This window comes from Panthera tigris, chromosome D4 (genome assembly GCF_018350195.1).
Source record: "Panthera tigris isolate Pti1 chromosome D4, P.tigris_Pti1_mat1.1, whole genome shotgun sequence".
Classification (NCBI taxonomy): domain Eukaryota; kingdom Metazoa; phylum Chordata; class Mammalia; order Carnivora; family Felidae; genus Panthera; species Panthera tigris.
The window spans coordinates 60,607,299-60,619,316 of NC_056672.1; the positions used below are offsets into that span (position 1 = coordinate 60,607,299).

At 46.9% G+C, this 12,018-nt stretch overlaps 1 protein-coding gene across 1 annotated transcript in view; it reads right to left on the reverse strand.

Moving 5' to 3' along the window:
* ANKS6 (ankyrin repeat and sterile alpha motif domain containing 6) overlaps window positions 1-12,018 on the reverse strand; it is a 48,120-nt gene that overhangs the window by 11,169 nt on the left and 24,933 nt on the right. Inside the window, exons 12-13 of the mRNA XM_042964555.1 lie at window positions 10,025-10,205; window positions 5,241-5,308 (exon numbers count right to left, since the gene is read on the reverse strand). Of these exons, the coding sequence (XP_042820489.1) occupies window positions 5,241-5,308; window positions 10,025-10,205 (249 nt within the window). The remainder of the gene's footprint in view (window positions 1-5,240; window positions 5,309-10,024; window positions 10,206-12,018) is intronic.

Below are 12,018 nucleotides of genomic sequence, written 5' to 3' on the forward strand. Positions count from 1 at the left end.
AGAACAAGGGCCACTCAAAGCCATATGACCCTTGGCTTCTAATGGTGAAATCCTAAAATTCCTGCTTGGGCCTCAGCTCCAGGCGAAAAATTAATGGGCCTCCCTGCTATACAATGGATATGTTGCAGTCTGTCCTTCTAAGGTCAGATGTGGCTTGGAAGAAGCAAGCACACCCACCCTCACACACACAGGGTGGAGGACAGCCCTACACACCCCAGATCTGTCCTGGAGTCTCACTGTCAGGTGGGGTGAGTATACTACTATTCCCCATTTGGGGGCAGGGAAACTGAGGCATGGAGAAATTCAGTTCCCAAAGTCACGTGATGAGTCAGTGAAAGCCAAGATTTGAACCCAGGCAGTGGGCCCCAAGAGTCCTTGCTCTTCTCCACGGGCTCATGTCACCCTACAATGCTGCAGCCACCGTCCCAGTGCTCCCTCCTGGGATTCCCAAGGGCAGCGGCCTCCTTGTTAATAGCACTTGATGCTCCCTAAGAATGAACAGGTTCTGTCATCTGTACAGGCTCTCTAGTATTAGACCCCAAAATGGCAGTCATCTGGGAGAGGTGGAAGGGCTCTGGCCGCCCACAGTCTCATCTCCAGCCCGTGCCAGGGTGAGGAAGCACACACGGACAAACAGAGCCTCAAGTCCCACCTGCTGCCTGGGGGCCCCGGGCAGGTACCTCACCTCCGTTTCCCACCTGAAATGTACGAATTCTCTCACCATCTCACTTACAGGTGGTTGTAGGTTCTACAGGGAGTTTACGCAAAGCTTTGCAAACTACGTTTATAAATTATAAAGATACTATAGTTTTATATTATACTGGTGCCATTCAAAGTAAAGTTGCCTGGGTGGCTCAGCTGGTTAAGCATCGACTTCAGCTCAGGTCATGATCTCACGGCTTGTGAGTTCAAGCCCTGTATCGGGCTCTGTGCTGACAGCTCAGAGCCTGGAGCCTGTTTCGGATTGTGTCCCCCTCTCTTTCTTCTCCTCCCGCGCTTGTGCTCTTGTCTCTCTCTCTCAAAAATAAATAAACATTAAAACAAATTAAAAAAAAAAAAACTTCTGTAACTTTTTGAAAATCCTTATTCCTTCACTTTATTTTTTTTAATGTTTATTTATTTTTGAGAGAGAGAGAGAGAGAGAGAGAGAGAGTGAGAGTGTGAGTGGGGGAGGGGAAGAAAGATAGGGAGACACAGAATCCAAAGCAGGCTCTAGGCTCTGAGCTATCAGCATAGAGCCCGACACGGGGCTCAAACTCCCAAACCTTGAGATCATGACCTGAGCTGAAGTCAGCCACTTAACTGACGGAGCCACCCAGGTGCCAGCCCCCACCCCCGCCACGTTAGCCATTCACTTTAAAAGCAGGCTTTGTTTTATGTTCCCCCTTAGATACTGAACAAGATTTTTAAAATTTTTCTTCAAGACATTTGATGTATGTAGAAATAACACAATTTTTTTTTTGAGAAATTTCTCCTATCTTTCCTTCTCTATTTTAACCATCATTTTACTTTCCTGGATAAAAACAAACCCTGAACCAGGTGTGAGCTGGTGGAGAAGGGTCTGCTCCCTTACGAGCCCCAAGCTCTCTGAGGTACAGGCATTATCCGTTTCCCTGTGTCTCTCTGGGACATGACAGCTCACACGGGATGGAGGGCCTCACAGAACGGATGGCATGGTTCTGACAGAAACTGCCTGCCCCTGGCAGTGCCAGACACGCCCCTCTCCCCACACACCCACCCCCAGCCCGTCCCCACAGCCAGCTCCTCAGCACCTCTCTGCCCTCTTGCCCGGGGCCTCCCCATCCCGGCCTTCTAACTGGAGTCTCCCTCCCTGTGAGTCTGCCCCTAACTCCCCTACCGACCCTGGGCCACCATCCACGCCACAGGCCAGAGATCTTGCTGGCCCTCGTCTGCCTCCAGACTGTGGTTCAGAGGGTCACGTCCATGCTGGCCAGGCCCTCTCTGCTCCAGAGGCGCCAGCCTCAGTCAGGCCCTGGCCAGGCCAAAGTGCTGCTGGTTCTCTGCACATGTCTGCTCCCTTTTCCCAGGTGCCCTTCTAGCCCCACTCCCCTCCCTCAAAGCGCAGTTTATGCTCAGCTGAGGTCTTCTCTGGCCCTCACTCTATAGGCCCCTTCCTTGGGCTCCCAGAGTGCTCTGGCTGTTTCTCCCTATCCCAGGGTCAGGCACTGGCAGAAGGACTGGTAGGGGACAGCGACCTGAGTAGCATCTGCTGACTGAATGACCACATGGATCAATATTCTACTGCATCCCCATCTGCACTGATCTTCTCAGTCTCTGACCTCTGTCAACCCTGGGGGTTGCCAAATCCTCACAGCTCATTTTAGTTGGAGAAGCCAGAGACTGAATTCTCCTCATGTGAACACTTCTGAAGGGTTAGCAGGATGCGGCAGAAACATCTGTGTCCTTTCAATATTCATGCCCTACTTTTTTTTTTAGTAATAGAATCCTAGTTGTCAGCTAGGCACATTTCCATGAAGCTAAACTACTGTATTTCTGAGTTTCCCTTGCATATGAGTATGTCAATTGACAAACTTCTGGCTAATGAGATATAAGAAGGTTTATGGTACTTTGAGGAAGTCTCTCTAAAAAAGGAGAGCATGTGTCTTTTTGCTTCCATCTCCTTGCATCCTGGTGCCTAGAATGTGGATGTAATGGCCGGAGCTCTAGCAACCATACTGGACTTTGAGGATGAGGGCCACACACCCTAGTGATGGTGGAGCAGGGAAGCTAGAAGGAGCTTAGATGACTCACTTCAAAACTTTTTGTGGGGAAAAAAAAACCTTCCATTTTGTTTAAGATACTATTATTTGGGGATTTTCCAATATACGCAGCCAAATCCATCCTAATATAAGTAGAGAGATGAAAATTACTAGTCTGTCTTCAGTTTCAAAATCACAAGATGAGAAAATGTATTAACTTCATTCCTCTTCCAAATTCTCAACACGGACTAAAAGCATATAATAATAGGGAGAAATTTTTACCAGCCTTGGAAGTGAGGGAAAATTTCTATCTGTATGCCAGGTTCTTCAAAGAATTTCTTAAGGGACTAACAAGTGCCCCGCAGCTGTGGGGATGGGTGAGGAGGTGAGGGCAGGGGCGATCAAGGGTGTTAAAACCTGAGTCCCATCAAAGCCTTCAAGGGAGCATGGGGTCTCCGGGTGGATAGACAGCAAATCTCACACAGTGCTACCTAGCTCGTATGTTGTCCAGAGAGGGGCTAAGCACAGGGGCGGGGGGACTGCTGAGCTGGCTCCTAACAAGGGCACTGGCTCAGCTAGCCTCACAGTACCTCACACACACAGAAACCCTCTGGCCACTGGCTCCCAGCACCCCTTCCAACAGTGCTGTCTCAGGACTCTGCACATTCCCAACCCCAGAGACCGTGGAGACTTTCAGGTGGGTGGGTTAAGACCACAGCAAATCTGCATGGTCCGCTTTCCGCCTTCCCTTTAAAACTCTGAAAGCCTCCCATTTCATCTGGAACATACCTCAGTTCCCTACAAGGGACAACTGCAAGAACCGGAGGATGGTGAGTGACAGGTATGCCCCAGACATGCCAGCTCCAAAACTGGGAGGAAGCCAAGAACTCGGAACTACCGTTGCCTTGTGAAACAGACATGGCCCTGGAGACGTGTTCTCTGTATACTCCAGGAGGGTATGGAACGGATGAAACAAAAGCAGGCAGCCATCAGCACACAGGAAAGACTTCTTGGCGATGAGAAAAAGTCACTACTGAAGTTTAAAATGCCAAAGTCGCAGGGAGGACACACTGGATATGGCAGAAAAGCAAATGGAGGAAGGAAGCCACTGCACTCTGTCTGCTTCTTAAAACCAAGTACAAACTCCTCAATAGCATTGCAAGCCTGTCAGGGACACTGAGTGGTTGTTGTGATTGCTACTGTAATTATGACAGCTGTCATGTACTCAACCAGGCAGAATATTCTAAACCAATGGTGATACCCTGGTGGCTAGTGGGCCTGCAGAGGAGTTTTATTTGGCCAAAACATAAGTTTTTTTTTTTTTAAACAACTTATTGAGATATAATTCACTTATTGTACAATCCACCCATTTAAAGTATACAACCCATAGGGAATATAGTCAATGCTACTGTACTAGCGACGTGATGGGACAGATGGTAGCTACCCTGGTGGTGAACACAGCATAAAATATAAACTTGCCAAACACTACGGTGTACACCTAGAACTAATGGAACATTGGGTGTCAACTATGTGCAAATCACAAAATTTTTTAATTAAGAAAATGAAGTGTATGATCCAATGATTTTTAATATATTCAGAGCTGTGCAACCATCCCCACACTCAATTTTAGAACATTTTCATCACCTGCAAAGAGAAACCCACCCCCAGATAAGCAGTCACTCCCCCCCACCCCGTTCTGTGCTCCCCCACTCCCTGGCAACCACTAATTACTCTCTGTCTCTACAGAGTTGCCTATTCTGGACACTTCTTATAAATGGAATCATACCATATGTGGCCTTTTGTGACTGGCTTCTCCTCGGCATCATGTGTTCAAGGTTCCTTCATTTTGTAGCGTGTCAGTGTCTCCCTCCTTTTTATGGCCGAATTATATTCCATTGTATAGCACTAACAAATCTGGCCATTCACCAGCTGATGGACATCTGAGTTGTTTGCCACTTGGTGGCTATGAGGAATACCGTGGCTGTGAGCATTCGTGTGCAAGTCTCTGTGTGGACATATGTTTCAGTTCTCTTGGGCATATACCCAGGAGTGGGATTGCTGGGTCACATGGTAATTCTATGTTTAACATTTTGAGAAACGGCCAAACTGCAGAACAGTATTTTTTTTTGTAAAAAAAAATGTGATTGTGAGTGCTTTTAAGCACTCAGATTAACACAGAGCCTATGTGCAGACACTTAGCATAGATTCATTAGGATTTGCTTATGACCCTCTTTAAACCTGAAAGCCGGTCAATCACCTTCGACAGAAGTGCGTGCAGGACAGACACAAACTTCACTAGCGAGAGCGGTGCTCGAGATCACAAAATTCTGTTCCAACAGAACAAGCCATAAGGTCCCGGGATCTCACTGCGGTGAACTGCACTAAGTGTGCTGAACACAAATTCCGCCTGCCGTCTCAGGGAGAGAGATCAATTAGGCTTGCAGGATGAACACCCACATGTGTGAGACCATTTTCTTTTATGGTAAGATTTAGATGGACATTCAAAAATAACATCCTTACCTCTTGCTCCTCAAAAATGGGCTGATACTTCTCAAGTGATAATTTCTTAAGGATTCCAGTCAGTTCATCTTCAAGAGGGAAAGATGTGAAAAGATATTTTAGAATTTGGCAAAAGGCGTCAGAACAGTGGTCTTCAAACTTTCATAAAACAGTGGCAATCCTATTTCAAATGAAATGTCACAAGAAACTCTAACACAGAAAGATCTAAGCTGCACTCGTGTGAATGCGGCAGGGGGTGGGTCCGAGCCATACTTCCCCTCAGGGCAGGCCCTTGGCGTCTCCCCAGATCCAAACATGGGGATGTGTGTGGCCAGGCTGACCCTCCAATGGTTGCAACCCCCAAGTTCTCAGAGTTCTAGCTGCTAGGACTAAAACTCCACTTTCTGTCCAAGAATGGTTTTTAATTATGATTTCTTGACTGCTGGTAGCTGCACCTGCAGCAAATGCTAATGCCAGCAAGTTGTCAGCGAGGCGGAGAACAAACTTAAGAGAGCAAGCAGGTGGCTTCAGACCAGAACTGGAGTTTGGCTCAGTGTGAGGAGGCTGTGGGCTTCCTAAAGGAAGGACAGACACATCTGAGTGGAACAGCAGAGCCAGAGGGGCACAGAGCAGGAGAAAACAGAAGATTTTGGATATCATGATTTCAGAGCAGGGAGGGTGAAGAAAGGAGACAAGACTAGCATCTGGGTGGGGGTGGGGGGGTAGTTTGAAAAAATATTCATTCACACATTCAACAGGGATTTACCAGTCCAGACATTAGGGACTCAATAAAGACCAAAACAGATAAGCAGGCTGCCAGGCCAAAGGCACTGAGGAAGGATGGAAGGGGGCAGGGGAATATCACAGGGAATGGGAGAACATTATTTATTATAGAGAGTGGTAAGGGAAGGTCTCCTTTATATAAGGTAACATTTGAACAGTAAATGGAGTGAACTGCATAATACAAGGGAAAGATCACCAGGCAGTATTCAGGCAGAAGGAACAGCAAATACAAAGGTCTTGGGGCAGTGGGTGCAATTCACAGAAGAAGGACTGGAGATTAGGAGGTCTGAGTTCCTTTTTTTTTTTTGTAACATTTGTTTTTGATAGAGAGAGCACAAGTGGGGGAGGGGGGCAGAGAGAGAGAGAGACACAGAATCTGAAGCAGGCTCCAGGCTCTTGAGCTGTCAGCACAGAGCCCGACGCTCGAACCCACAAACCACGAGATCATGACCTGAGCCGAAGTCGGACGCTCAACCGACTGAGCCACCCAGGCGCCCCTGAGTTCCTTCTTTAATTCATTCATTCAAGAGTGGATACCAACACACCTACTACACGCTGGGAGTACAAGGATGGAAAGGTCCATGCTGTAAAGGAGCTCAGCGTGGCTGGGAAGATAAAATGATGAGGGTGACAGCTGTTGCACCATCAGTCACCTTGTACATAGGTAACCCATTTGCTCTTTACAATGACCGTAACGATCCTATCAGTGTCTCCATTTACAGATGAGGAAGCAAGGCGGAAAAGCGTGGCTGCCATATCTTGGAGATCATGCCGCCAGTCCACGGCAGAGCAGGAATTCACACCAGTGGTCCAGCTACCAGGCCTGAAGCTACACACCGCCATCTCTCTCCTTGGTGACAAGCACAGTGATGAGGGGCATCGACAAGGGGGTCTGGGGACAGAGAGGACAGCTGACCCACTTGAAGGACCGGAAAAGGCTTCACGGAAGAGTACTACTGCGCTAGGCTGTACGAGATGAATCGAGTCCCAGGCCACACTGAACCCACTGTTGCTCCGTGGCACCAAACCTTTGCTCGGGCTGTTCCCACCACACACAGTCTTTCTCCGTAGTGGAGGGCCGGGAAATGGTTAGCAACTGGCTCTCTGGGGGAAAACGTATGTAGGGAGGTAGGTACATAAGCTTACTGTAGATTTTACTGATATAAAGGACGTATAGCACACAATTTATGTATAATAATAAACTACACAATACTGTTTCTTATAGATCCCATGCAGCCAATGCTTGCGTTGCATTTGAGGCACCTCACTGAACGCTTTCACTGATTTTTCCCTTCCTCTTGAGTCCACAGCCAATGAGTATAGTTCCAATAGGGATGCCGCTGGGGAGTTCCGCGGATGGGAACACGTAAGAGGAAATGAAACAATGAAGACGCATATTGGAATTTCATGTGAGCAACTCTGCTGAATGAGATAATGGTTTTAAAATCCTGGAAGAACACTGTTGCAATTTTTTTGTGTTAGTCACAATATGACAGACACACTTTTAACCTTCGTCTGCAATATGGGCATTTTCTCCATCACTGTCCAGATTACATCTAGATGGTCTATGAGATAGTAAACCAACCCCTGATTGGTGGCATTTGCTGATGTCATGGAGTCAATACCCTGCTCCTGGCTGATTTTAGGCTAACGACACAACTAATGTTCCTGAAAGTGGAACGGAGAAGGGACGTGTGTAGTAGCACATCATGACATAGTATTCCTACGGCATAAACAGCACAAGTATTAGCAAAATGTACTAATAAATAACAACGTTTTGTTTTAAGTACCCCATACCTTTATATTGAACATAATTTAATTATATAAGTTCATATAATTTGACTTTTTCTTTCTTTTCTTTGGCTTCTTTATGTATTTGTTGTTGTTGTTGTTGTAATTTGACTTATAATGGCTGTGTTTCATCACTGGTTTATACATCTCCTGTAGATTCAACGATGGACTCTGGCCCACCGGCCTGGCCTGAGTGCCTGCTCTTCAGTGAAGCCTGTGCCATGGCACTCCATGCCTGGCTGATAACACAGATTTGACCCCATTTGTGTGGTGGTTACTTAAATGTATTGTGCTGAATGCAGCTGAATCCCCACCCTGACTGTGAGCTAACCCAGCACAGATTAAGGCACCCGGGACACAGGCTTCACCACTCCCCATAGAGGGGGCCGGAGGGGCCGCAGGAGGAAAGACAGGGCAGGGCAAAGGCTTGCATGTGGTCCTCGACTGGGGCAAAGTGTTTCCCAGAAGAATGTCATAAAAAGTAGCTGTCTGGGGATGGACTGCAGGTCTGTCCTTTGATAGTCTCATGCCCACAGGACAAAGGTCTTGCTGCCTCCAGACCCAGGAACTCTGGAGGGGAAAACTAGGCTTTCTACACCAGGGAAATTAAAAAGAAATTGCGGTCAGGTCCTCTTCTGTTTTTATCCCAACCAGGGCTTGCAAACCTTTTTAAATAATGAGAGAGAGGGAAAAGAGTGGGCATGGACAGTGCATACAGACCGCCACGGTCTCAACTCTTTTTTGGAAAAAGTGGGGGGGTACAAATACCTAACTGAACTTCTAAGAGTTGGATTCCTGGAAGCCTCCAAGGTGGGAGAATTCATGACTGCACGTAGAAAACACGGTTAGGGAGGAACAGGGTTGCTAGTGAATCTCTGAAGCTTTTATACATGGTCGCACTAGATATCACAAAACAATAAAAGCAGCCCCCAAATAAAGAGGATGCCAATGGCAGCATGCATTACCAACTCAGTCCAGACCACAGCCTGTGCGGCTGATTTCAACCTATCACCTGCTGGGCACTTATCACCTGCTGGGCACCTTCCTCCAGGCAGCTGCGGGGAGACACCTGCAGCTGTGTCTGGGAGGCCCTGGCACACCTGACATTTCTCTCCTCTCTGAACACTATTACTTGGCTTGCACCTGCCTGGGTCCCATCTCTCCCCATAACTCTGCTCCCCCTCTCCCCCCACCTCCCCCCACTGCCAGGACCACCAGAGGGCAGTTCAAGGGACAGGATTCTTCATCTCCTTTTGTCTTTTATATCTTCCTATCTTTATCTGGGGCCTCCCAGCACACCTCCACTCCATCTTCCTTTCTGCATCTTCCCCACGGGAGGGACCTGCACTTCACCCACACAGGTTCTAAAGTTCTCCTGGTTACAGAGGACAGCTACTGTTTCTGCTTGCCCACCATCCCTCCCCTCCTCCTTCTGGAAACAGCACTTTGATTTTCCTTTGAGGAGTCCCCTCTCTCCTGCTCCCAATCTACAAAGTGTCAGCAGGGCAGACCCTGAGCCCAGCTACAAAGGCAGACATGTAACCTGCGCCCAGTCAATCAGCACGTTGCACTGCCACAGACGCACAGTGAAGGATACACAGATGTCCTGTCATTATAAATAGAGACGAGGCAGGCCAATGACGTTTACCCCAGGATTTTGCTGGACCTACTAAGAAAGAAGCACTCTTTCTGCTGGCGTTGCTAAGTTAGCAGGAGAAGTAAGCAAGCCTGAAGTTCATGGGGGACAACTGTGCCACTGCCTAGAGACAGCCTACCTGAGATATGGAGAGAAACACTCCCAAAGTACCTGGATCCACACACGCCTGAAGCACACCCTGGACACTTTCATTATATGAGCCAACAAATTATGTTTTTTGCTTTTGCTCAAACCAGTGTCAGTGGAGATTGCATTACTTGCAAATGACAGAATTCTGATCTGTACAAGGCTCAGGGAAAGGTACTTCACTGGTGTTGGAGAAGCATTTCTACAAGTATATGTGTACGTAAACGAAACTCTACTAAGTTCAAAAACATTTTGAGGGAGCTTACCGGATGATTAGCAAAGTGAAGACAAAAATACAAGGTAGAATTGGGGAAGAATGGAGACAGGTGTTTTTGTTTGAAATTTTAAAAATGACCTAGGACCTAGGATGGCTATAGCAATGAGAGCACCTGCCAGGTCACAGAGGCAAAGAGGAAAGGCTGGCATTTTGGGACCTTGGGGGGCTCACCTTCATCTGTGATGGTGCCGCTGCTGGAGCCCCCACTGCTCTTGGACTGCCGATGGGGCGAGGAGGACACAGAGGACTCGGCCGCGTGCCCTTTGGGCGAAGGGGAGGGCGTGAGTGTGGGGGAGGTGCTTTTGGAGGTAGTGGAAGTTCCAGACAAAGGCCGTTTGCTCGTCTCCAGTTTCTGCTGAAAAGAGTAAGACGAATATGTAAGCCATCACCTGGAGGGTAGAAGTGATTAAAACAGACACCCGACAGGGAACAGGTGATAGCTGACTCAGCAAGATATCTAAGCAGGACTATGAAATCTACTTAAAAAAAAAAAACAAAACATGCAAAGCAGAAACAGTATTATGGGTACAGGGACAGGAAAATCCTGCCCTGGAGGGCAGAGGCAGGGGGTAGGATGGAAAAAGTGGCACTTGAGGAGCCAGGAAGCCAGGTACTAATCCTGCCCGTAGAGCTACCAGCACTGTGTCCTTGGCCAAGTCCCCTTACCTCTCAGTTAATGCAGCTCTAAATGGAAGTGTGGCTTATAAATACACGAGGTCCCTTTCTGCTCCTGACGTTCCTTCATCTAAACCAGTCATTTCCAACTTCTCACCAAAGTACACATCATTTTTCCCCTTTGTGTGTGTGTCATTTAGTTAAAAAAAAAAAGCGCCTTTTTATTTTTAAATACTTTTAGACTTATAGAAGAGCTGCAAAGATAGAACAGAGCATTCCTGTGTATCCGTCAGCCAGCTTCCCCTGACGTTAATATCTTACATAACCGTAGCACAATCATCAAAACTAAGAAGTTAACAGCGGCACAGTACTATTAGGTAAGCTATGGACTTTACTCAGGTTTCACTGGTTATTCCACTTAATGTCCTTGTTCCGGTCCAGGATTCCACACTGCATAGACTTGCCATGTCTCTTTGACCTCCTCTGTGACAACTCAGTCTTTCCTTCTTTCATGACCTTGACACTGTGGAAGAATTGAGGTGTTTGCAAAGCATCCCTCAGTTTGGGTTTGTCTTATATTTTCTCATAATTAGATCTGTTTATGGATTTTTGGATTAATGACCCCAGAGGTAATGAGCCATTCCTACCACATCATGCCCGGGGTCACACAGCATCCATTTCTTATTACTGATAACGTTAACCTTGATCACTTAGTTGAGGTGGTGTCTGTTGGGTTTCTCCATTGTGAAGTGATACCATTTCTCTTTATAATTAACAAATATTTGGGGTGGGGAGGAGACATTTTGAGCTAAATATCTTGTTGCTCCCACTAATTTTGGCATTCTTTGGTCGATCTTGTCTATAGCAATTACTACTGTGATGTTCTAGTGATAGGAGATCTATTTCCCTTATTCCTTTCACATTTATTTTCTGGAATTCTGGACGGAAGAGATACTACTTCCCCCATTTATTCAGTTATTTATTCCTACCAGTACGGGCTCGTGGATGTTTCTTTTATAATCTAATCACTACTGCGATTTATTTTACAGTTGTTCAAACTGTTCCAGTTTGGGGCACTGAGATCTTTCAGGTTGGCTCCTATGTTCTTTCCCCATGTCCATCTTTTTGTTGTTGTTGTTTCTTTTTAAGAGCATCTCCTTACTTTCTGACACCACAAAATGCTTCAGGCTCATCTTGCGTCTCCATGGACCCAGTACTGGAATAAACCACTTCTCCAAGGCTCTGGTCCCTTTTATTGGAGCGTGGTATTTAGGAACCAAAATCTGGGTACTAGGCTGTTCGTGGCTACTGGGATATCACTGATTCTACGTTCTCTCAGTGGACAGACAGGAAAGTATACTAAGCCAAGCATCCACATAGCCCGACTTACTTCCATATAAATCTGTGTGTACACACACGCACACACACACATTTACAACCACGCATTTGTACCGATTCCTCTGACAACAATCCAATATCCACGGGGTTTGTTCTAATATTTCCCCTTTGATTCAATCTCTGACAGTTAAAAACTGGACTCATTATAATTA